Raw genomic sequence first — 25,009 nt, 5'->3', positions numbered from 1 at the left:
CGCATAGCCAATCCGAGTATGAAAGCTGGCAAAAGTCCTTAGCAGAAATAAACTCTTATACAGATGAGAAAAAATGCTTGGAGCAGGGTTAGAGAAATAAAAGATCTGCCTGTACACCCACTTCCATTCGTAAATCAAGCTAATTGGCTAGAAGATCGGGCGTACTCTCTCGCAGCTCACTTTTGAGCAATTTGCATGAATTTTTAAGGCATAGGCACCGGGCGCGGGATGAATTTGGACCGGTGGCGCCTTCATGCGGCTGCGCCGTGCATGTAATGGCATGTGGCGGCCGGGCCGCGCGCAGCGGGCGCTGCCGTGAAACAAAGTCTGATCAAACATGTTGCGTTTTTGGGTGCACCAACAGTTACTGAAACATGACTGAAGCTGGTTAGGCCATTCCATTCAATTGTTGTTCATCGCGGCATCGCGTTTTTCAGGCGGAAAGTCTGTATATGTGCGGTCTGTAGGCAACAGCGCGTACAGTGCCCAGCAATTGAAGCGCGATACTCGAATCGCATGTTCGCCAGCGCTTTTTGCATTGACTGTAAGCGCTGGGGACACCAAACTGATGCATTGTGGTGTAGAGGGAAAGCGAAAGCCTTCGTAACGCATTATGACTGCATTTGGTCCCACGGCGCTCACCTGTGGTATGAAAAAAAAAAAAAAACGGCGGCAGCCGCGCGCTGCCAGCGCTTCAATCGCTGGGCACTGTACATTTCCGACGCTGATTTGCTATGGTCTAGTTCTAACGTTAATAAAAGAGCCGTTCATACGCAAGAGCTTTGTGTCCCACTTGCCTGTCTTCACCTCCGCATTGTAACGGCTCCCGAGCTTGGGCACCAAAGGCGAACACTCAGATTTGTAGTCATTTTGCCGTCTTATCAGTGTATCCTGTCTTCCTTTTAATGTACATTTTCCTTCCTAGCAATTCACAACTCTGGTTGAGTCCGGCAAATGACTGTGCTGTGCATCGACGGCGAACGCCAACTCAGTGGCGTGTTCACACTCGCCGCCACCGACGGCTCCCGCCGCTGCTAAGCTATATAAAATGGGCCGTGACTGAAGATTGGGCTAGTTTATAAGCAATTAAGAATGGGGAAGCATTGCAAAGATAAAAGAACTACAACGGACAGAGAACGACTGACACATGTGCGATCGGCGAAGCAACTCAAGAAACAGAATAAGGAAGACGTATGTCTCCTTTTTTTTTTCTGTCCATAATTGTTGTGTTCTTCGCCTATTTACATGATTAAATGTGCGAGAATGTTAACGCGCACAGCAAAATAACACCTGGAACATAACTGCTGGAGTTCCATGTCTTAGCTTGCCGCGATGAGCTCCGTTCGCGTGGTGCATTTGCACCGCAATTTGCGCTCGTTTTCTGCTTTATATACTACTTGATGCCACGAATGTTATCTGCCTCGCACAAGTGACGACCTTTCTCAAAATAAGACACGCGTGAATGTGTTTTCCGGTGCGTCAGCCCTTATAACCCGCAGTGCCAAATCACTGGAAGCACCGAGCGCCTTCGTCCCGTTGTCTGCTTCACATGCCAGTGCTTTGACAGGTGCCGTTCGCGGCGCTGTTCGCCAGCATATCGCCGGCGCGCCGGTGGCGCCTTATAATGGAGGCCCAGTGCCTATAAGCAGCTGTTCGAAAGGAAACCACATGAGCGCAAATGTGGGTCACCTCAGTGGTATAACAGCTCTTTTAATATAGCCGAACTCTATGGAGCACATAACTCCCGTAATAGGTCTATGCCTGAACCGGACCACATCGTACACGGTATGATAAAACACCTACGCTCAAACACTCTAATGACCCGCCTTTCCCTGTTTAATATATGGGCAGCTGGGTACTTTCCTGTCTCTTGGAGAGAGGCTATTATAGTTTCTATTCTTAAGAAGGGAAAGGACCAGACCTTTTCTGGCAGCTACGGACCTATAGCATTTACTAGGTGCCTCTGTAAAGTGCTTGAGAAAGTGATAAACCGGCGCCTAATGAATTTCTTAGAAACCAACAAGCGATTAGATTCATTCTAGTGCAGTTACAGGGTAGGTAGGTCAACAGCTGACCACCTTCTCTGCATTGAGTCAAGCATTACAGAAGCATTTATACAAAAGCAATTTTTTCACTCAGTATTTCTAGACTTGGAAAAGGCCTGCAATACTACATGGCGCTATGGAATCCAGCAAGATTTGTCTGCCGTAGGTATCCCGGGAAACATGTTCACTATACAAGAGCTACCTGTCAAATTGAATATTTCGTGTAAGGTTTGGCTATACCCTCTCCCGGATCTTTATTCAGGAGACTGGAGTGCCACAGTTAGGTGTACTTAGCTGCATCCTCATTGTGGATAAATGGAATTCTTTGCGTACATCGTTACCTCCAATATTGCTTTACTGTGTGTACGTAAATGATGTTAAGCTAGGTTTTAAGCCTTGCAAGCTCGCCATCTGCGAGAGACAGATTCAGCTTGGTCTGAACAGCATATCAAAATGGGCCAATGAGAATGGATTTAAGCTGAATCCGAGTAAAAGCTCCTGTGAAGGAACGGGGCCTGGTCCGAGATCCCAATGTAAAGCTTAATGGACAGCAGTTATCTATAAACAGACAACTAAAATTTTTAGGTGTCATATTAGACCCAAAAGTAACGTTCATTCTGCACATGAAGCACCGTTAACAGAAATGTCTAAAAACAATGAATTTCCTTATAATTTTATCGCATACAATATGGGGTAGTGGTAGGAAGTGCCTTATTAACCTCTAGAGGAGCCTCATGCATACACGTTTGCACTATGGCGCTACACCGAGCGCGCGAAAGATGCTTGAGCCTGTTCAGCACTTGGGCCTCCGGCTGGCCACAGGTGCCTTTAGGAATAGTCCTGTTTCAAGCTTTCATGTAGAATCGAATGAGTGGTCGCTTTATCTGCAAAGGTGTTATGCCAGTTTAATGTATTTTCCAAAGGCACATGCCAGCTCAGAACATCCTTGTTATCCAACTGTGAATGAACTCGCATGTGCCACATTTTTCCTAAACCGACCTGCAGTGACTGAACCCTTCTCACTGCGTGTGAGGAAACTTAATGAAGAAATAGGTGTTTCACTCTTTGAAAATCCTCTAATGGTTCCGGCGAAGCTGTTGCTGCCAGGGAAGGGGCAGCTTGTCAAATGTGACACATTGTTAACGTGACAAAGCACGCACCAGAGGCACACATCCAAATGCACTTTTTAGAGCTTCGCTCGAAGTACTCATGTCCTGAATTCTACACGGATGCATCAGTCGCGCACCGGCATTTGTTATGCAGCAGCCGGACCATCTTTATCGGAATCCGACGACCTGCACCCGCAAACAAGTATCTTCACAGCGGAGGCCTACGCAGTATTATTGGCAGTTAAAAACATTAACAAATTGAAACTATTAGAAGCAATCATTTTCAAACTCATTAAGCATCAAAAGCTTTATTGTCGGCAAAAGCATAAGAATCCTGTAATTATTGATCTTTATTCACTGCTGTGTACAACCTGTACATCAGACCAACATGTCATAATATCCTGGGTGCCTGGGCACCAAAGGATTAAAGGCACATGCTCGCAGATGAAATCGCTACGTCCATAGGAAGGAACGCTAGCAACTGCTCCATAGCTATCCCCACCACAGACTTAAAATCCTTCTTGTGCGAGAACTCTGAAATTATTCGCAAAGAATGTGGGATAGTCAAACATCAAATAAGCTCCATTTAATTAAACCTTGTGTAGGAAACTAGCCTCCAACAACAAGAATAAGGTGAACTGAGGTCATTTTCTGCAGACTTCGGATAGGCCATACATAAGGTTAGCACTCCTACTTTTTGATCATTGATGAATCTCCAATCTGAGGTAAACGGTATCTGAGTTGCTAACCATCCTCCACGTCTTACTAGTTGTCAGGAAGCAGAAGTTGAAAGGAAAAACCACTTTTCTCTTGCGTACCGATTGCACATTCCCCTTCATCCGGCAGTCTTTCTTGGATCAGAACCGTTTTATGACCATAAATCAATTTTAAACTTTTTACGTGATGTTGACATATTACACGAGTCCATGAGATTCGGAGCATATCAGTTCATTTTCTTTCCATTTACTGCTAGCTTCAACACTAGTTAAGGAGAAAAGGTGTTTAACCCTCTAAGACGCCAGTTAGTTGTGTTGATTGAAAACTTACTTTCACCGCATTTCTTAAATCGTAAAAATCTTAAAAGCTGTATCATAAAAAGCTTACATCTGCAGAATAGATTAAGAGTTTTTAGTTCTTTCGTGAGTTTTGTCAAGTTTACAGAATGTGGACTCCATGCGAGAACTCACTGCAGGGACATCAGATATGCGAACATCATATATTTCATGTCTACCAGGCTTACCAAGCACATATCCAGCCACTCGAAAATTATTAGTGGTGCACTACATTGTGGGAAAAAAAATGAAAGTGAACCCACTATATACAATGACATACTCACACCAAGCAAAATATGCACCCTTTTATCATCATACTCATTTTACTAAAACAATTTGCCTGTGTAATTCAAACTTGCAGCACTACTTCAGTCAGAAGCGTTTCAAGATGTGCGGGACACATTTTAAATATCCTTACCTTAATCAATGCTTTTGCTGCTGATGCACTATCTTAGTGTGCACAGTTATGTACATAGCATTTGAAAGGTTAAAGATCATAAGTCGGCACCCCTCTATGACTCGAGTGCATGGTGGCAGTGTGAAGGAAGAGCCGTTGTCAGGTAAAGAGACGCTTCATCAAATGCCAAGGCCTCTGTCCGGGTCCAAGCCCGAATCTCCGCGCTTTTTCACACAACCAAAACATGACTCTTTAAACCCGACTCTTTAAACCCTCAGTAGCACCAAGAGTCGCAAACCAGCCAATCACACATGGGGGTTCACACCACTGTAACCAATAGCTCAAAAACTTTCATGACTGACATGGCATTAGCCAAACGATGACACAATTTACAGCACGCAAGGGGATAGGTAGACTGGAAGACGTGTCTTCTCACTCTCCCTTATGTTTGAAACCGAGTATTGGCCTTGATGTCCTCCGGGACCGGAGGCTAGGCTCGAGCACACACATGTAACCATAAATTGACCGTGTCATTCCCATTTGTCTATGCACACGCCCGTGGGCTGAACATCTCCTGCAAGGAGCCGGCACGCCGGCTCCGTTAATGTTCCCAAGAAGCCACGGCTATTGACTATATGGATGACTGATAGAGAGCTGCCCTGACTGCGCCAAGGAAACCCTGGCAAGCTGTAGCCCGGTTCGCTTGAATGCCCCTAACACAGTAATTGTGACCCGATGGCCATCATACACAAAAGCACCCATCGATCGCAGCCAGCTAAATGGTTGTCGAAATGTCTCTGTTTCCAAAAGCATTCTCAAAAAGCCAAACAGTGACACTGATACTGGGTGGCCGTGTATCGCATCGCCCAATTTCTGTGAATACGCCTCCTCGTCCAGCGGCGAGGCCTTTAAGCTGTAGTAGCGGGCAAGAATGTCAACTTGACATCTGGGAAGCCCCGGGGCATCTAGCGGTAGCGGTAACTTCAACCACACCCTCTCTTCTTCTCACGCCCGTCTCCCCAAACGTTTCCCATTCAGCTCAAACCGTCTTTCTTTTTGTGAGAGTGAGGGTGCGCCTTTGGCAGCACTTTTACGGCGCAGCCAAGGCGCGTTTCTTTCCATGCGTGCATGTCTCCCACGTCCCCCCTTTCTGCTCCTCGCTTTGCCTTTCCTGTGAAATGTATATATGTTTTCAAATCAAATAATAATTTGCGGAGTCAACCCGCGTCCTTCGTTTGAGAGAAGCATATATGACGGGACCATTACATGGTAATTGGCCGATATAGCAGCATGAGAAATCGTCATGCACTTAGCACCACTTGCATAAACTGGGTAACACAACAACAACAGCAGTAACAACTCTTTATACCTTACAATCTTTTCACCAGAGGCTGCTGCTGCAATAGTACCGTTTTGTATGGCACATGTCTCCAGGCCCTTGTGCTGAAGGGCTCTGTTGAGGCATTACTGCTACTTACAGTGACATATTTTAGTATGCAACCTCTTCGTAATATATATTTTGTTCACAGCACACATTTGTCATTGTCATAGTTTTAATACATATTTTACGCACTTTTCAGCGAATGTCTTTTAGGCCTCTATACAGCCGTGTTTCTCCACCCCTCATAATTCACAATTCATGTTCCATTAACAAGCCACTGTCATCGCCTTGGCGCGCTTTGGCCACATCTGGCCCTTGCGCCAATAAACCCCACTAATAATCAATAACTTTGTGTATTGACCAAAAGTTGCGACATCACTGACATTTTGAGTAATATGCTGATTGCTTCTAGGGGCTTTCGTCCAAGTACTAAGTGGGGTTATGGGTCTTGACCGAAGTAAACTGTTTGCTGCCAATGGCATCTATGCCATACACTACACAGTGCTGCCTATCTTAGGATGCAGAATGCAGTAGTGGCACACGAAACCATGTTAGTGCTAATTTCATTTGTGACATGGATTTTAGACACTGCTCATATACAAGTGCCTTTAGCATGACCAGTTAAATGGGTGAGAGTTGCTATGGGAGCTTGCTGGCAAGAGATCATGAGGTGTTCTAGTTGCACAAGCATGAACATGGACACAAAAAGACAAGTGTGTTTGTCTTTTTCTGTCATGACCTGCTTGAGCTACTGGAATACTTGATACTGTTTAGTTTTTAATTTGGAACACTTCGACATCTTCAGAAAAGAAGAATCTGAGAAACAGAGGGCCTGATTCTTAGTAACAACCGTACAAAGCCAAGGAAAGCTAATGGGAATCTGTGTTTTAGGAAAAAATGGAACTGTATAATTAATAGGTAACTGATCAGTCTCTGATACCTTATATATTCTCAGATAAAAAGGGAAATTTAGGCAGCAGGGACAACTGTTGCTGCCAGTCGAAGCTGAACACAGAATGTCTGCCTAACGTGCATGGTTATCTCCTAGTTAAGTAATAAATGTAATAAAGTTTATGCGAAGTTTATCATAAATTTATCAAATTTTTCAGCTTTGAAAAAAAAAATGTAACTTAAATCACTGCGCTTTCCTTGGCTTCATCACCTGTTGTCTTTTTTGTAAATGTATAGTAATCTGAAATGCCTTTCGATTTTATTGCTATTTGTAGTTAGCCTTTTGAAAAAGAAGCTGCCTGGTTAAGGAGAGCTTGTCCAATTAGTACAGGATCTTAACAACTAAAGCAGCACAGAAAATGGGACAAGAGAGACAGACACTATGCTGACTTGAAACTTAGGATTTATTTTTCACACAGCAAAATATGGGCATGAAAAGTACGAGTGCAAAGGAAAGTAATGACGAGCAACAACCACAACAAACAGGTGAATGAGGATAGATGGATTGATGAGCCGTCTCGCAGAAGTTTGGGCTAGTTGGTGATAACAGAACTTGGATATCATAACAAGCGCTAAGGGACGTGAACACATATAAAGACATGTAGACTGGACAACCTGTCCAGTCTATGTCTCTTCTATATGTTCGCGTTCCTTAGCGCTTGTTGTGATGTCCAAGTGCTGTCATGTGCACACAGTGGCGCCTAAACTCGGAAAGGTTAACAGGAAAGGCATGGTCAGGGTGCCCATCGTGTCGTTCATAACGGCAACTTCCTTGTGAATTCTCTCTCCGCAGGATGGCGTCCTGTCCTGTTGAAACCCCGCTTGCAAGCTATGTTCTGCGGGTCAAGCGAATGGAGCCCAACCTCCCTGATCCTGCTGCTCTCGAGCGAGAGCTGCTGTCACTGCGCACAGCCTGGAGCAGGACCAGATTCCAGCTTCCCCTGCAATGCTCTGAGACCCCGACGAGGGCTTGTTGTCTCTTTGAGCACCTGGACGTGTTAAACGAGGTGCTCTGGTTCATAGGATTCGAAGTGACCGAGGTTGCACCAGGAAGAATTGCTATCGGTCACCTGGAGGATGCCACAGTGACAGGCAAGAGCTGTGACAAGGATCCCATCGAATACGGAGCCATCATGTTGCACTGTCTTCTGGCCAAGCACCGCTGTGTCAGGAGCATAGAGGTACGGGAAATGCTGTTCCCTAGTTATTACCAGCTGGAATATTCTGCAGTGCAGACTGAGTGTTGCCCCTGGATGCATTGAACTTGCTAAGCAATGCCAAGCAGCACCCTTTCCTTTCTAGCTATTTCAATCGCAGCAGCCGTGTTCTGGCTGACAAATCTTGTTTAATGTTCAATAAAGTAAAATCTAATGCTAGGGAATAGAAGAGGGTAGGACATGAGCTGTACTGTCAGTATTTTTAGTACTTGCGTCGGAAGGACGAGTTGACTGAATGCTTTAGAAAAAGCATGGTGGGCAGCAGTTTAATTATTTTTGCTTCTTTGCTTATCTCTAAACAAAGCTTATTTAGAGATGTTAGGACTGAGGACTTGCTCAATACTATCGAATCTCCTGTAACTTCTATCTTATGGTTGTATCTGCCAGACCTCCCTGGTGCAGATTCTTTTATCGTTCTGCTATCACCAGTAAAATACTTATCTCAGTAGATTTTAGAAAAAGCTGAATTTTAACGACAGGGCATAGAAAGAAGCTCAAGGACTTGCTCTGTAAATCTGCTTTTTTTAGTAAGGTGCACCAAACATAACCCATTTGAGCAATGATGCTAGTATTATTATACTAGCAATGTATTATTATTTCACTTGCAGAGCAGCTCCTGCACTGCAGGTGATTTGTTCCGTTGGGGACACATATTTATGAACCACGGTTTGTTTTGCTAAAAATTAAATCTTGCTGCCTTCCAACTTCAATTGCCTAAAATAGGGACTTGCATCTTCCAAGATGCCCAAAAGGAGTACAACTTGCATTCCTCAACTTCGGTTTTGGGCTGCAACCACAGTTGGTTTTCATTTTTTGTTACATCTGTAGCTCGCAAACTTTTGTGTGTGATAGCACACGTATACAACTGTGTGTTTCCTCACAACATGGACTGAACGGCCAATAATATGTAGGCTGTGGTGTGTAACAGTCGGGAGTCCAGATTTTTTTAATGTATTCTATGGCGATATGAGCCGCTTACTACAGTGCTCCCATGGCGTGTTATCGGTTGTAACAATGAAATCTGCCTACTGGGCTTGTGTGCCGAAAGGAAAAAATACAAAATTCTTGGGGAAAAAATAGAAATACAAGCTGTTGCATTCGCCTGTATGCCCCACACCATCGTCATACCTGCATTTGTGCTGCGCACTCTGCACAGCACTCCTTTGTCGCATTGCCCTACACATTGCAGGCCTCTCGTGTTCCTCTCCCGTCTCCCTTCCACCCCTCTGGCGTCAATGTAGTCAACTCGAGGAGGGTTGGAAGGGAGACAGCAGAGGGGCTCGCTATGCATAGGGCGATGCGATGCAGGCATACTGTGTGGAGTGCGCAGCACAATGGTAGTTATCGCGGTAGACCACATCAACATTGTTGTGATACACCACATCCGCAGGTAGTGAATTCTAGGCGACAATGGCTCTTGGAAAAAAAGAGTATTTAAAAAAAACGCTTAGCCTTGCACTCGGCTGCGCAACGCTTGACACAGCGAAGCTGGGCGATCGTAGCCCAGCATTTTCCGGAAGTGCGTGCAAACTTTTCAACTTATTACTCATGATGATGATAATTTCTTATCGCGTGTCTCGGACTTACGGCCGTCACAGCGCGTTGCATAGCACTGTCATGAGTAAGAGGCCGGAGGCGAAATAAAAGAAGACAAGGACGAGGTGATCGGAGCGTTCCGAACGGCGCGAGCGCGCGAGGCGCGTGACCCGAGGTATGGTCGAGGGAGAAACGGCACTGAGCGAGCATTATCGACGTGGCTCCGGGCCAGGAAGGTCGCATCGCCAGCTCCGCTCTGGCGACGGGAGACTTGGGGGTCTGGCCGAATCCGTGACGTTGGCCGTCCATGGTGTGGCCGTCGACCTCGGCAAGTTCGAGTGAGGCTCCTGGACCGGCTGCAGCCTCTCACGGCAGGACCGGGCACCCCAGAAAGGACCCCTCTTCCACGGCAGACCGGCACGTTCGATGATCCCCGGAACGCCACGTCGGCACTCGGGAAAGAAGCTGGACGGAAGCGGCGGCCGATCACGTCGCTAGGCCTAACCCGTCACCTCTCCCGGCCACGTCAGCAACAGCGACCGGGTTATCCAGGCTCCCGAGAAGAGCGAGTTGAAGGACCGACCGCAAGGCAGCAACGACTATACGACAGTCAGCGGAGGCACCGGCATTAAGAAAGGTCCAACGAGATCCCCGCCGGGAGAAGACGAGCAACGAGGAGGAACCCCGTAAGAACGACTTTCTTGCATCGCCACAACAGTAGGCCAGTGATGCCAGACTTTGGTGTAGGAAACGCCCAGGACTAGCGTAGGCAAAGTTAAGGGTATGAACGTGGCTAGATTTATTAGGTTGTATATTTTTGTTGACATTTATTTATGCATTGTGTTCTAGTTCAGGGTGTGTTTGAGTTTTTGGTTTGAGGTTTTTGGTTTCGAGTGTGATTAAATATCTGCTTGCTGTGTTGCCATGCGTCTTCCCTCTCCATCTCTCTTAACACCCGCACGCCCCCGAGATCAGTGACAACAAAACACATCACAAGCACAGCTTGCAACACCGACACTGTATTCCAAGAGACCCGCTCCATGAATGCGTCTCTCTCTCTCGCTCTCATAGCGCGCAAAACCTCTTCACCTCGCAGAGCACAAGCGTACGAATGCGCCAGCTGTGCACGAAGATGACGACGCTCGAACGCAATCATATGGTTCGCATAAATGCACGCTCTGCAGGCGTGGCACTGTATATCCTATTGGTTACAACGCTCGCTTTGGAAACGGGGGTACGTGGGCTCTAATCCTGACTCGGCAAGAAAGTTTATTTTCTTTTCTTTCTTAGTAGTGTCTTGCTACGCACCACAAATTACGGCTGGCTTAAGCAGCTTCGTTGTTAAAAGACCACTCCTGGAAAGCTATGGCCTAACTTTAAGTAGATGGTCTTTACGCCAGGAAACATAATGCGGGGGCCTTCAGATAGTCTGGTGAGCAGATTTCCGTATGATTATGGAAGATTGAATAAAGCAGCGTAAGGCATAACCCGCTTCGTCGCTCAGACAAAGGGATCCAACGAAGTTCATTTTTCATTGCTGTTATACTTGTAAAGCGGTCATATCTTCCCTGGACAAACCTGGCTGCGATGGATTGGATTTTTTGTAATGCACTAATATGCACACCACAAAATGTATCGCACGCAGGGCAAGCATACTCCAAAATTGGTAAAATGCGTATGCTGCTTTTCTTTTAAGCCAACGCTTGTGTCTTAAACGTCGCAAGAAGCCAAAAGCATGCCCTGCACTTCTAACTACGGTGTTAACATGGGACCATGTGCCATCCGCTGACAGCACAACACCTAAATATTTGACTGATGGATTATTTTTTATTTCTTGGCTGCTCAAATACTTATATCTAATTTTGTTGCTCTTTCTTGTAAAGCTGATGTGTACACATTTATTTATGTTCCGGGACATGCTATTAGTGCCACACCATTTATATATGTGCTTCAGCTTGACTGCCAATTGAAAATAATCTGTCTCAACAGGCACCCTTGCATACAACACACAATCGTCCTCATACAATCGTGTCTGGGTTTCAATACCATCAGAAATATTAATAATAAAAACAAGAGACGTAACAGTAGCATCATAGGAGAAACTCCCGTTCAAAACATCTAGTTGCTTTCTTAACAGTAAAAAAAATCTGGTTTAATATAAAGCAGTTGCGCTAGTGTTGCGTTAGCAAGTTTCTGTAAAAAAGTAAGACACTATGTCATATGGTTTCCTGAAATCCAGAAATAGGCAATCCATTTGACCTCTGCTATTGCAACAGCACTATATTCTACACTAACTTGCCTATTGTCATCGATTTTGCTTGTGCCTCATCTGATCTAGTTCATTGATTTTTGACAGATGTTACTACATTGTATTCTGAAGGAACTGAAGTTCAACACAGCAAGTTTCAAGAAGATTTCCTGCTTCAAAACAGCATATCAGAAATTACACACTTTGAAATGTGTGGTATCAAACTGTGGTCTACTGGTACACAGGCTCCAGTGTGAAATTGAAAAACGTAAGGCAGCCTCAAGTTTCTCTAGTTTAACCAATTTTTTTTTTTTGCCAATTCAGGAGATGGATTGGAATACTAGCTACTGTATCAGTATCAACTTATTTCTTAACTCTTTACCCCCTTTTAAGGAACTTCATAAGAGCATACCTTCCAATTCTCCCAAATTTTTCCTAAAGTTTTTTTTTTCTTTTGCAAATCTGGGCTAGGTGGTACGATGTAAAGAATGTTGCACTAAGTTTTACGAAAACTAAATTCTCTTCACAAAGTGGGTTTTGGTCGTCGCTCTCGAAACCTTATATTGGAACTCTTCGATGGTGATAGGATGGGAGAAATGTGCTTCTTTTGAGCAAGCTTACACAGACAAGTTCCTGAAGTGGTCGCTGAAAACATTATTCTGATCTTGAAGCAATGTGTTCATCTCTATTGGCTCTGCAGGGTTTGTCGCTGCCAGTGTACCATGTCTAAAGTTATGCCATCTTCAATGAAGGGCAATAATGCAGCTAAATGAGCTAGTTGGTATATGATTGGGAAGTAAACAGTGCTGAAAACGGGACAAAAGAAATCACATTACAATACGAGAAGACACGAGGCAGTGTGCAAGTGTCTTGTCTTCTTGTTTTGTAAAGCAATTTCTTTGTTCGTCCTGTTTTTTTAACCCTCATTGCTTTGCAATTAAAAAAGTGTATGTATCGCCGAGAGAAGGCATGTGCACAGAGCAAGCTTTTAAAAAGATTGTGCTGTCCCCCCCTCCCCACCTCTTGGTGCCACATCAGTCACAAACTTTCAAGGTTGACGGGTTGACAGGGGTATAAGAGCAAAAATAAAGACATACATTAACTGAAAGACCTATCAGTAAGCAAAATGTTTAGAACATTCAAATAGATCCTAACACATTTATCTACCTATTTATGAGCAGAGCCCAATCCTACCATTTCCCTGAATTGTGCTCATGATTCACAATGTGAAAATAGGCCTTGACAAATGCGGATTTGTTTGGTGTGTGTAGTCACAAACTGTCAGAGTAAAAACCAGTGTATATAACGTTGTAAGAGCTTGTTTCAGTAAACAGTATTGCCGCTAGATGTGATAACCTGTGCGCTTGTGTCACGAAAACATTATTACAGCTGAATGGTGAAACACAGAGTTCCTGCAGGTGAAAATTTATTAGTAGAATGTTTTTTTTATATAGTTCCATTTTAGATAAGTTCATTCAAGCGAAAAAAAGTGGATTCGAGGTGCTTAACTCTTCTTAGTTTCAAGCCTGTTAAGAAAACAGACTATGAGGCAAAGCAACTATAAGCAATATTAATTGTGCTTTAATTGAAATGTAGAAATAAAAACAATACTTTTGGCAGCTGGTTTCCATTTGACAGTCATCAACACCATAGCCGAGTCTATTGCACTCGCCTCCTCCCTCGGCAACGGCAGTGACGCGAGACGCGCCCGGCACGTCGCCGGCTGCCGCCGCTACCCCAAAACGACTTCAAGATCATTCTGCGCCCCAAATCAAATGCAGTTCCAATCCAGCTGAAATCCTGCTCAAATCCAGCACTTAATGTAGCTCCAATTCTGCTCGAATCCGGCGCTTGTGTAGTTCAAATCCAGCGCTAATGCAGCTGCACTAACGTGAAACCTGGAGAAGTGCGAAGCAGTGATGCGCCTGTGTAGGGTGGTGGCGCCCTCTCTTGCGCTGTGCTCGTACCAGTCTGGCGTTACGAAACCCATTTTAGCGAGTTTCTGCTAACTAATGCTCTTAATGCTTGATTATTCCTGTCTTTTAAATTATTCTGAATCGTACTAGCTTATTTTGAACTGGTTTTGATCAATTCTGCACTTGTTTTGACTTTGTTTTGAGCACTTGTTTGTGAGCGTGATCACGACTTGATCACATGCGACGGACGCCGCCGACAGCCCAGGCCCCTAAAGTGCCTCGCACTTAAAAGGAAAAGGTAAATGAACGCGTATGAAAAAAACAACTTGCAATGTGTCGGAGCCGAACCCACGTCTTTTTCATTATGCGTGTGGTGCCTTTACTAGTTATGATACCGCAGTGGCAATCCTCAGCCCTTGGTAGCTTGAAGTTTAATTAACGGAAGTTTTACTGTAATTAGCTTTGTTAATAGCTGTTGATAGGTGGGCTGCTATGTATGGGCTACCACCTCTTGATTCCTGTTGTTGCAGCTTGTGCTTCCAACAGCGCGCCAGAGTACCTTCCTGCTCCTCTTCTGTGAAGCCTTGCGCTCAAATGAGTCGCTCACGTGCCTGCGGCTGAGCCAATGCGACCTGCGCACCAGGATAACGGCCTGTGCCATCTTTGTCATCTGCCGTCTGCTAACGACACAGCTTCGTGAGCTGACGCTGGATTCCCTGCAGCTTATTGGCGACGTGTGGGCATCACTGGAGATCCTCGGGGACGGACTGACCACGACTCGGACACTGAAGATGCTCAAGGTTGTCGATGTCCATGTCACTGGAACGGTGAGAAATGGTGCCTCAATATGTCGTACTTTACGATTTTTCTGACGCATTTAACTTTGAGAAATTCGATTAGTTCACCAGTGCTTCTGCGTCATGCAGAGTGTCTGCGTGGTCGGTGTGGTTCGGGATGATTTTCTTGGCTGGGCAACGATGCCGACACTTGATTTTCTGCGACACGGGGCACTTAACGCTGTGGCATTATAATTGAATTGTATTTGTTATGTCAACAATTTAATGCCCTTTACAGTCAACAACTGATTTTTTTGACTTCGTAGGGACCACGAAAACGTCCGAAAAGTCAGGCAGTCCGAAAAAATAAATGAATGCCTTTAAATAATTAACAACCAGCCTCTTACTTCATGTGATCATGTTACTTTTCTTCGAGTCATTGTTGACACTCATCTTCGGTTTCATAAACACATTTCGTCAGTCTGCATTAGAATATCTTTTGGCATACGTGCCCTCCTTAAAACCCATTTCTACTTCTGCCTCCGTGTCCGCACAATACTATAATATGCCTTTTATACACAGCCATACAAACTACTGCATCTCATCATGGGGTCCTACATAGAGATGCAAAATTTCCGGAAATTTTGAGCAATCGGAAAAAAAACTGTTTCTTTCATGTTTTTTTCCGAAATTTTGGAAAAAATGGAAAAGAACCAATTTTCTTGAGCATACGGTAATTAGTTTATTACCAAATGTCAAAAGCCATAACTCTCATTATGTAAATAACAGAAGTGAAATGCTTTCTGCCTTTTCACAAACGAATGCAGGGTTTAACGAATCGAAGACAAGCCAGAAGCATCACTGCGAACGCGTTCAGTTCTCTGTGAACGGGTGCGGCTTCTTAGAATTGTTACGGAAGTTAGAACAAGGAACACTGAAATGTCTCTTCTGTGCTATTTCGTCGTGGCTTCAACATGGAAACATGGATCAAGATGTCTCCCCGACCATGAAGTGCATCCACACGTCGGAAATTGGCCGTACCATTGCAGAATCTGCTTCCACACGGCTTCATATGTGGACTTCCAGCACAGGTTGCTCATGTGAACGAGGGAAAGTCAAAATTGAACAATAACGGCCACCAAAAGGGCACCAAAACATGAGAAACCACACCCGAATGACGAAGCCACGCTGACGCTGGAGCTGACATTATGTGATATGGCGAGTGGTCAGCCGTCGTTTGGTGTTTCGGTATCATGTGCGACGTTTCGGTTTCGCGTTCTGCGTTTCGCTTTCACGTTCAACGCTGGGTGTTGCCTAAGTTTTATTTCTGCATGTTTCTCCCTGCGGAAATTTTGACCAATTTTTCCAACTGCGCCGAAAAAAACGAAAAAAACTCAGTTTTTTTCCAGAATTTTCCCGTTTTTTTCCACACTTCGCATCTCTAGTCCTACATACTCCGTTCACCTTTCTCCATTGATGAAAGGGGCCCTGAACCACTTTTTATCGAAGTGGAGAAAGACATTGAAGTGAAAATAGGCTATTTCAGAAATGCTTTGCTGCAAAAAGTACTACAATGCGTTCAGCAGAAGCGGAGGTATTGGCAATCAAACACTGCCTCTGCTGTGCTCCCCGTTCCATCTTCAATGCCTTGCACTGCGGAGTGGGGCGGTACCACAACGCTGCGCCTTCGAAATGTCACCGCAGCATGCAGTTCAAATTTCATTTTGGATGTTGACGTAGCTGCTAGGACTTCCGATTTTAGGGCCTACGACGGACTAAACGTAAGCCAAACGCGATTGTCCATGGCGAGCAGCCAGTGGACTCGTGGCGGCATGTTGCGGCGCCCGCGGTGTAGCTGACCGCAGTGAGCAATAGCAGCCACCTATTGGAATGTGCTTTATTACGTAATAAAGCACACAGAAGAGAGTGAGGATCATGGCTTCTGTTGAAACGAGAGCGTTTGAGAGAAAGGTAACTTTGGCACTCTACTTGTGAGCTCCACGCACTGCTTACGGCAGCAAAACTTGGCTGAGATGTTCACAGCAGCATATGCTACCCGTGGACTATGTTATTTAACCAAGCCCAAGGGGTGGTTCAGGGTACCTTTAAACTTCAGAAACAAGCAGTTCCCATTAATAAATTCACTCCACGGTTTTCACCTTCCTTTCCGATTTTTCTTGATCTTAAGTATTTGCCTTTGTCTAGCCTTTATTTTTATAACATAAGCTTTATATTCTTTAAAATTTGTAAGTACGTATGACCTCAGTTTAGACATTTTCCCACAACATGTGCTCTCTAATCACAATTCTATTCTCTTCGTTACCCATTGTAACTTGCTCTTGCCTAGTATCCGTACTAATTATGGTAGATTCACGTTGCTTTTTACTTCAGGAACATTTTGGAATAGTTTACCCACTCATATGAAATCTGTAGCTTGCTTGCCAATGTTTAAAGAAAACCTGTAAAATTTTTGTTTTAAAACTAAATAATCCCATCTACCAGTGAACATTATTCGTACATATATATATGTCTTTTTCTGTTGTAATATATATGCTCTCTCTTTGCTTTGCTTTTCTACTTAGTAGTTTTACTCATTTTACTTGCACAGGAGGTCCTGTTGATTAAAACCTTGGGACCTCCTTCTGTATATACACAACTATGTATCATTTCTAATGTATGTAATAAATTTAAATTGAAACTTGAATTGAAGGGCACAAATCACCTCAGGCACGTTCGAAATAGCTCTGAAGGCCTGCCAGTACACTTATTAGGCGTATAGGTGCTTGTACTGTGATAGGAGACGGTGGGTGCATATGTGTATAATTAAGGAGTACATACCATGTCCATGTCCCTTGACCATAGCCCCTTCCCACTCATGGTATGCTTCACCACGTAATAATGCTGCATTGAGGCGGAGCTGACTTTCAGGAACCGGCATTATGCAACGCACCATGCTTTCAGAGTTTTGAAGCCATTGGCGAGGATTACAAAGGCGGAGTCGGCGCATTGTTAACAGCGGCAAATTGTTTTAAGGAAAAGCATAGTACCGAACAGCAAGAAGCTTGGTACCGAACATCGCAGTAGCTAGGTAGCGTTGCTGCGGTGGTGGCAACGGATGCTAGCGGATCTGCATGCGAAAACGCCGGTTCGAGGTGACGAGATAATCAAAATATTGGTGGCTTTGGTTAAGGCCGTTTTGGACCTGCGGTCATGGCAAGAAGTCCGAAAAATTCGATGGCAAAGGTTTTTTGAGTACGAAATTTCAGACGTTCTTATACATTTAACTCTATGGGGCACGTGGTGGGGCCGCGATGGCATCCGAATTACTGGGCATGTCTGAAAAATCGGCCGTTGACTGTAATTGGCACAGGCACTTCAGATTAGATCAATAGCCCTGGCTAAGGGTTATCAGCTTAGATGGAATAACAGAAGTTCAGTCACAGACGCCCAGCCAAAACTAAGAAAAGTAAACTGCCTTAAGCGCTAGTTTTTGTTGTGTGCAGGGAGCAGGTGCAGCAGGAGGCTCGGCCAGCATCGCCGCAGTAATTCTGGATAGTCTGGCTGTCAACACGAGTGTGTGCAGCCTCACCATAGACAGCTGGTTCACCGTGCATGACAACGAGGAAGCGTTCAAGCAGCTGCTGGCCGATTCCACGTCCCTGCGCGAGCTCAGCGTGTCTTGTGCCAGGCGTATCCACGACGCGAGCCCAATCTTCAAGGCGATGGCTGCCAACTCCAGCATCACTGACCTTGTCATCGAAGGCTTCCGCATGAACCAGCCTGATGGCCAGTCCTTTGTCAAGCTCCTTGCTAGGAACAAGACTTTGAAAGGGGTCTGCTTCACTGACTGCACATGGGACGTCTGGGAACGTAATGAGCAGGTAATATTTGCGGCAAATCAGTGGCAGTGTTGCTGACTTTGACATAGTTGTGAGGCCATAGCGAAAAACATTCCATCTTTAGCGAAAAGTTACTAGTGATGATGGTGATCACATTCTAAGAATTTTGTCTTTTTAATGTTTTGATCGTTCTGACGCAGCTTCCTTATTATTTTTAAACTACTTACAATAATTCGACTGCTGTTAATTCAATTGTTTGATTCATTCGTTCTTGACCGAATGTCCCGGCTGGCATCTGTGCATTTATATGGGCCCAAAATTTTGTTATTTCGATTCTAAAAGTGGCCTTCACCGGCTAATTGAAACATGACCGGTCAGCACGCATGCGCCTTAGCCCTAAGGTGATTCCAATAACAACCTTTAGTGGCAGCATCTGTCTCGGCAGAGCGTAGGGGACAGTGAATGTGTTTCCAGGAGGGTAACAAAGAAAATTGAAAGGAAGCCAAGTTCTGTAGGAGTGGTTGAACTGAAAATGGCATGCGTAACATTAAGAGTTGCAGAGCAAACATGGGCAGCTGATTTTCTGGTCAAGTTGTAAAAGTCGCATAATGCATAGGGCAGATAGCTGTTTATAGTTAACAGACTGGGTACCAAGGGGAGGGAAGCGCAGGTAAAAACTGCGACTAATTAGGTGTTCCGAAACTAGATATTTTGTGGGCAAAGGTATAGTCAGCAGATAGACAGAGGTAGTTGGTGATTGCTGGGAGTGGGCTTTTTCCTGCTGTGGACAAAGCATAGGCTAATGATGATGATCTCAATTGTTGGCCATGTGGCAGCAGCATGTGACGTGGTTGTCAGACCCGAAGAAGCGTTCAGGGTTACACAAGAGTAAGTATTTTGTTCATCCAGGGGGAAAAGGTGCGCCTGTCATGGCACGTGGATGCCCTGGTCGACGCCCTCAAACACACCAGGTCACTGCGTTGCTTGGACGTCGACTGCAACCTGACCCTGCGCGAGGTCCGTCTGCTGCTTGAAGCAGCCCGCGACTGCGCATCACTCAAGGAGCTGCACATTGCCTCGTTGCGCCTCACCAACCTGGAGCCGTACTGCCAGGCTCTTGAGGAGACGGGCATGGCCCACAAGGTGAAGCTAGGCAGGTGAGCACAAGTTGCTGGCCTCAATGTCTTACCTGCAGTAAGTGGCTTGGCTCCGAGTACATGGTGGATTTGGCACAAAAGGACAAGAAAAGTCACTGAATCTGCTGCGCATTATGAAACAGGGAACCAAACAGCCTGCTTGTCATTGTTAAGGTTGCCTTGTTGAAGGAGCACTGGCAGAAAGATTCTCTCCCATCTTTTATTTCTTTCTGGGATACCTGACAACCCAGTAATTGCACTGTCTAGCCCTCTATTCCTTGAGAATGCAAGAAATAATCATGCTACCTGTCAAGGTAGGAGGCCACATTCAAAATTCAGTTTTCTTGTACATGATTAATTTTTGTTTTTTTACGTTTTATGTATGCCCAAACATTCAGCTACATGTTGCCAAAGAAATTATCTTCCTATCATCACTAGTTTCGGAGTTACTGTGAGTTTTCCAACCCCTACCCCCTCGTATTGTGAAACGAAAAATTGGTACTATTTCTTGTGCAGTCAAATCTCGTTAATATGTAAACCGGGAACGAAGTTTAGGTTCGCGCTAAATGTTGTACGAATTACCCGCCAATGCCAGTTTAGCGGCTATTTACCGGCCAGAGAAGAATAACGTCACGATGCTATCAAACACATGCACTCAGGCTTTATTTGCGGGTAAGCTGGAAAAAATCGATTATCTTCACTTGTCGGCCTTGCTTTGACGACGACATCTTCGAACTCGGTAAGGCCGCAAGCCAGTTTGCCCATGAGGCCCCGCTCACTAACTAAACAAGTATGGTGTCACGCGTGCACAGGTAAACATGAACACATCTTGGTCGATGACCGCGGAAACTCGGTGTCGGAACGCAGAGTGACAAGGTGCGACAGCAGCAGCGAGCGTGCCGTCTCTCTTGAACATGAACTAGGCGCCGAAAGCACAGCGCATACGAAGCTACCAGCACTAGTTGCACTTTGTCTACAGATCACTTTGAAGATTAGGCGCATGTGGGCGTGTGCTTTTTCTGCGTCCCAGATCGCTTTCAAGATCTCTTTAAAGACACGGTGCATGATAGCGCCTGCGCGGTCGCCGTCGAAGTAAACCCCTCCCTTTCTCGCCTCCCTTGCCATGCCTCGTGCGCGAGATTGAGTCGGCTGACCCTCGCAAGCTTTCACTCGCACATACAGCGTACAGCGACGATGTTGCCGTGTTTGGACTTTAACCGTCGCACGTGGAGGCTGCATTGATTCAGAGCCTGTTCTGAGCAACCAAAAGCACTGTCAAACGCTGCTGAACCTCTTGGCGCGGTAACACATGTGCAGCATCCACGCGCCCGTAGCTTTCCCTTCATTGCACAGAAAGTTGTCCGCGAGTATAGAATATGGTAGAGTAGGCCAAGCGGTGCGGCGCTCCCTAGCTCAGGCGTAAAACAGAGAAAAGTAGGCTCAGGGCGCTGCAAGCAAACTAGACATTAGGGAGGCGCGTGCCGCAGCTGGCGGGCTTTGCTGTCCCCAGGACCGGTATAGCCTAAAACTATTGAAGTCTGAATTTATGCCCATATGGGCGAGGCCTCAGCCATTTTGATCTATCACGAAGCACTAATGGCAGATTTGGAATAAAAAGTCGCAGGTTTTGCCGAAAGGCAAAGCATCGATTGAAATAGCAAATTAGTAGACAGCTTTTCGAAGTAAGGATAGTAGTTGCATAGGCCCTATAAACTTGGAAACATTCGTTTACTAGCTGAATTAACAAGCATGGTGTCAGCTGCGATCAAGCAAACATAAACACATCACACTCGATGTCCGCAGATGCTCGCTGTCAAAACACTGGCGCGAGCAACGCAACAGCAGCAGCGAGCAAAGTGACCGTAAGTTCGTGCTGTCAATCACTTCAACGCAAACTGAGCTTCGAGAACACAGCACACACAGGTATGAGTCATCTGCAGATCGTTTTCAAGATAAGGGGTGCGACCGCGCAATGTGCGCAGTTGCTGGCGGAGTATAAGCCGTCGATCCTCCCTCCCACGCCACCTCCCCGCTTTCCTTCCTTTCGCACGCGAGAGTGAACCGAAATCGTCAGTTCCCCTTGCGCCCGGTCGTGAAATACGCAATTGGTGCGTATGTTCTAAACAATAACACTGGCATTCAAAAAGAGAAATACATAATGGAGCCCAGCTACATTTCCATCCGCACTGACCACCCAGTTGCCGAATAAACACATTCAAATATAGCTTCTTTCCATGAACAGTGCATGACTGGAACGAAAATGACTGGAATTATTTTACTGCGGTGATTGGACCGCATAATTTGGGAACATTTCACGCTATCATCATTAGTGTCGGCGCGGGAATACAGTATAGACCACTTATAACATAACCGCTTATAGTGCAGGACCGGATATAGTACGGTCTTTTCAGACTCCCGTTAATTTTCCCATAGCACTCCATGTAACTGCATACCACTTACAGTGCAGCCGCGTGAGACGAAATACCGGTTATAATGCGGCTTCTGCGGGAAAATTTAGCCGACAAGGGCGGCAGCAAGCACTCTTATCAACGAGGTGCGCGCTCCCGGCCGGCGTATGCATATTGACGCGAGATAGGCTGGCACCTGCGGCCGCCGACCGCTGCAACGAGAACGACGAAGTGTGTTCTGAAGCGCGCGCTCTCCGAGTGTCAGCCTATGTTGCAAAGAACACCGTTTTGCCAAGGTCTCGATTGCTATCTTCGTGACATTTTCTGGTGGAGGTGCGGGGTAAATGATACGATCGCCTGAGACGCAGCGTACTCCTGACTCGTCGCCAGTGCGTAGTCCGACAGAGCTCACCCCGGTACACGTCCGTACCAGCCGTCATCTTCAGGGGCTCCAGCCACAGCACGGTCTGCTACCTGATCCTACCAGGGCAATGCACCAACCGTCTACTGCTGCGCTTGCCGCGCCGACACAGGTCCTTTTGCATCAGCCGCAAACACCCAATGTGTTCCACGGAGGTGCTCTTGAAGACGTCGAAGACTGGCTCGACCACTTCGAAAGGGTAGCCGAATTCAACGGTTGGTCCCAAGAGCGCAAGCTGCGTTATGTGTACTTCGCTCTCGGGGATTCCGCAAAGACGTGGTTCGAAAACCACGAGACGACACTGACATCGTGGGACGAATTTCGTCGGCAGTTAGTTGCCGCCTACACCAGCGCCGACAGAAAGGAGAGAGCGGAGTTGGCGATGCAGGCAAGGATTCAAGGCCCTAATGAGAGCGTCACGACATACATTGAAGATATGGCTCGGCTCTTCAGACGTGCAGACGCTTCAATGCCCGAAGACAAAAAGTTCGACACCTAATGCGAGGCGTAAGCAGGAAATCTTTGCCGGCCTTATCCGCAACCCACCGACTACGCTTGCGGCCTTTCTCGCTGAAGCCACTGCAATGGAAAGGGCACTACTACAGCGCGCCAGGCAGTACAATCGAAACGTGACTTCAATTTCGAGTGGCGTCCCTAACGTGACACTGGGAAGCGACGTCAGCGACCTGAGAGAATTAATAAGAGCGGTCATAAGAGAAGAACTCCAAAAAATGCAGGCGGTCGAGCCCCCGGTCGCGCGACTTTCTGTGGCGGAGATGGTGCGAGACGAAATCAGGCAAGCCATCCAAGTTCCTGAACGCTTCGGGGCACCACAACCGCAGGAGCAAGTTAGGATGACATATGCGGAAGCCGTACGATGTCCGTCGCTGTATAATACATCAAACGTCGTGCGCACCACGGAACAGACAGAAGTCGGGTTCAGCCGTCGTAATGCGCCGTTTATCAACGAGTCCAGGCCAAGAAAGAGTGATGTCTGGCGCGCTCCTGACCACAGTCCGCTCTGTTTTCATTGCGGCGAAGCCGGCCATATCTACAGGACGTGTCCCTACCGACGCGTGGGTCTCCGTGGGTTCTCTCCGAATGCGCCGCGTCCACGACCTGGTGAGCGTCCGGTGGAAATCGAGAGCTTCCTGGCGAGTCGTCCCAATTTCTTCGAACAGCCAAGGCACGAGCCTCGCTCGTCGTCACCGGCTCCATCACGATACCGGTCGCCAAGTCCTGCCTTCCGTCGAGACGCCCCTAGGCGCCGTTCGCCCAGCCCTGCAAACCGGGAAAACTGAGTTCAGCGACCTCCGGAGGTGAGGCCGCTGACGCCGAATGTACCGAATATCCTCCATTACGGCGTAAGCGACGACAGCGACGACAACAGACCGACATTCAAACGCACTCAGGGGATCCAAGGCACGTCGTAACATCGGATATACCAGTCTATATCTGCATAGCTCGAGGCCTTGTTCAGTTGCAGTGCAAGCGGTCACTAGTTCTTCTGACGAACTTCAGCAACGAGTTTCAGCACGTCCCTCAAGGCACGGCTGTCGCCTTCCTCAACCAAATTGCGGACTTCTCCGACGTCGGCACTTTAGAGGTGACTTCCCCAGACGTGACAGATGCTACCACGCTTTTCAGCCGCATTCACATTAATGCCGGTTTGTCGGAACAACAGAAGCAACGCATATTAGGCCTCGTGAGCGAATTCTCTAGCTGCTTCTCTACAGAATCTAAAGTTCAGCGCACCTCCGTTTCGAAGCACCGTATTTTCACAGAGGAATCGGCGCGCCCAGTTCGTCAGCATCCATATCGCGTGTCGCCAATGGAAAGAGAGGCGATTAAACGCCAGGTTAAAGAAATGCTGGACGATGACGTGATCAGCCTTCGACAAGCCCGTGGGCGTCCCCCGTTGTTCTGGTAAAAAAGAAGGACAATACACTACGCTTCTGTGTCGACTACAGACGGCTTAACAAAGTCACCAAGCGCGATGTTTACCCTCTGCCAAGGATTGACGACGCCTTGGACCGTCTACGTCATGCCCAGTTCTTTACCTCGTTAGATCTTAAGTCAGGGTACTGGCAGATCGAAGTCGACGAGCGCGATTGCGAGAAAACTGCATTTGTGACACCTGACGGGCTATACGAATTTAAGGTCCTCCCATTCGGCCTGTGTTCCGCTCCCGCCACATTCCAGCGAATGATGGACACTGTACTCGCTGAACTGAAGTGGCAGACATGCCTCGTCTACCTGGACGACGTCGTCGTGTTTTCAAGCACGTTCGATGAACACCTGGCTCGGCTGAAGAGCATTCTTGATGCTATCCGCAAGGCCAACCTCACCATCAAGCCTGAAAAATGCCACTTTGGGTTTCAGGAACTCAAGTTCTGGGACACGTGGTTAGCCCCCAGGGCGTTCGGCCAGACCCTGAGAAGTTGGCTGCCGTTGCTGAGTTCCCTCGTCCCACAGATAAGAAGGCTGTTCAGAGGTTTTTAGGACTCTGCGCCTACTACCGTCGTTTCGTTGAAAGTTTCTCCAAAATAGCTGAGCCTTTGACGAGATTAACACGCC

At 46.5% G+C, this 25,009-nt stretch overlaps 1 protein-coding gene across 6 annotated transcripts in view; it reads left to right on the top strand.

The window, feature by feature from the left end:
- LOC119449022 (uncharacterized) overlaps positions 1-25,009 on the top strand; it is a 71,624-nt gene that overhangs the window by 4,370 nt on the left and 42,245 nt on the right. The window contains exons 2-5 of one of the 6 annotated variants that reach the window (XM_049666204.1): positions 7,729-8,116; positions 14,383-14,679; positions 18,132-18,509; positions 19,377-19,624. In XM_049666204.1, the coding sequence (XP_049522161.1) occupies positions 7,730-8,116; positions 14,383-14,679; positions 18,132-18,509; positions 19,377-19,624 (1,310 nt within the window). In that variant the 5' untranslated portion in view covers position 7,729. Of the gene's footprint in view, positions 1-7,728; positions 8,117-14,382; positions 14,680-18,131; positions 18,510-19,376; positions 19,625-25,009 lie in introns of those variants that run through there. The other 5 variants (XM_049666205.1, XM_049666202.1, XM_049666201.1 and 2 more) reach the window with 5 other exon arrangements.

The sequence above is a fragment of the Dermacentor silvarum genome, chromosome 4, assembly GCF_013339745.2.
Source record: "Dermacentor silvarum isolate Dsil-2018 chromosome 4, BIME_Dsil_1.4, whole genome shotgun sequence".
Classification (NCBI taxonomy): domain Eukaryota; kingdom Metazoa; phylum Arthropoda; class Arachnida; order Ixodida; family Ixodidae; genus Dermacentor; species Dermacentor silvarum.
This window is presented reverse-complemented; position numbering and strand designations above follow the sequence as displayed.